Genomic DNA, 1,635 nt, shown 5'->3' on the forward strand with positions numbered 1-1,635 from the left:
AGGACCTCCAGCCCCGCGAGGGCTCCGTGCCAGGCAGGTCCCCTGCGCCTGAGTCTCATTCTTAGGAGCCCACAGAGGCCGGTCCCGTCCCGTGTGAGGGCAGAGAGCTGGGCCGCGAGGGCGTGGGAACAAGTTCTTCGCGGGAGACCACACGGGACAGCTCAGGCAGGTCCCGCCCGGCGCCCGCTGACCCACGCAGGCCGCAGGCTTCCTCGTTCCTGCGCTTCCTGCTCACTTCCATTCTGTGTTGTTTTCATTTTGCTTGTGTTGGTTTTGTTTCATAAGGACAGAGAAAACAATAAAGGGGAAACACTTTTCCTCAAGTTCGAGGGATTATGGCATAGGTTTTAGAATGAGTTTTGCTAAATAATTCAGTTTGAAGTAATTCAATAAAATTAATTCACTTGCTCATCTATAACATCGCAACACTGAGCATGAAGAAGGATTTCTGGCCAAGGAGCTGGAAGCCCATGAGAATGACCGTCCCCCAGGCCCTCTGCCCAGGGGCCCCCTGGATCGGAGAGACCGGGATGCAGGGGGGAGGCGTGCAGAGCAGCAGGCAGCGCCACGTGGAGCCGAGCGGGGCACGGGGCACTCGCACGCTTGTCTGTGCCTAATACACAGCCGGTAAGTAAACCCTCTGCCTTTGTCTCCCGGCCTCGCCCTCCTGTGGCTAAAGGGGGGAGGGGTTCCCCAATACTTGCCTTGTTAAAAGCAATTTTGATAGTTTAGGTTTTGACAAAAATAGCAAGTATGAGCCTGAAGAGCCCAGCTCCAAGTTAGGACGGGAAGCTGGCTGTCCTGTCGTCCTGGGTGGAATAAGAGTGGCTGAGCCCTGGGTGGGCGGCTCTACCAACCAGGCACCAAAGGCTGCCGGCTCGCTTCCCGGTCGGGCACAGACCTAGGCTGCGGGTTCGATCCCCAGTTGGGTGTGTACAGAAGGCAACGTGGATGTTCCTCTCACGTCAGTGTCTCTCTCTCCCTCTGTCTCTCTCCCTCCCCCTCTCCCTCTCCCCTTCTTCTCTCCAATAAACATAACCTCAGGGAGCGAGCACACAGGTTTCCCTCCTCCCATGTCACCTGCCTTTCACTTCCTCCATCTGCAAGGAAATGCCTACTAACCCTGCAGGCTTCGGACTCGCTGACGGTGACAGTGATGCTCCCGGGACAGGGGCCCCGGCTCCACGGGAGCCCAGCAGAGGAGGGGCAGGCAGAGGCCTGTCTCCCAGCAGCCCCGGGCGGCTCACCTCTTCCATCTGGATCTCCCGCTCGTAAACCAGCCTTCGGACCATGCTGGCCACAGACACGACCCACGTCAGCATCATGATCAGGGGCAGGAAGAAACCCACGTTGTTCAAGAATCTGTAAGGAGGCACCCAGGGGCCTGTGAGCGCCAGCGGGCGGCTCTGCTCCCGTCAGGCAGCACCACGCTGGGCATGCCTCCCCACGCCGCCCCCTCCCACAGACACGGGACGACCCACGGCATCATGATCAGGGGCAGGAAGAAACCCACGTTGTTCAAGAATCTGTAAGGAGGCACCCAGGGGCCTGTGAGCGCCAGCAGCCGGCTCTGCTCCCGTCAGGCAGCACCACGCTGGGCATGCCTCCCCACGCCGCCCCCTCCCACAGACACGG

The 1,635-nt window shown here is 59.6% G+C and overlaps 1 protein-coding gene across 1 annotated transcript in view; it reads right to left on the minus strand.

Moving 5' to 3' along the window:
• ABCA13 (ATP-binding cassette, sub-family A (ABC1), member 13) overlaps window positions 1-1,635 on the minus strand; it is a 132,498-nt gene that overhangs the window by 75,923 nt on the left and 54,940 nt on the right. The window contains exon 25 of the mRNA XM_014530520.1: window positions 1,248-1,362. Within this exon, the coding sequence (XP_014386006.1) occupies window positions 1,248-1,362 (115 nt within the window). The remainder of the gene's footprint in view (window positions 1-1,247; window positions 1,363-1,635) is intronic.

Source organism: Myotis brandtii, unplaced genomic scaffold, assembly GCF_000412655.1.
Source record: "Myotis brandtii unplaced genomic scaffold, ASM41265v1 scaffold743, whole genome shotgun sequence".
Taxonomy (NCBI): Eukaryota; Metazoa; Chordata; class Mammalia; order Chiroptera; family Vespertilionidae; genus Myotis; species Myotis brandtii.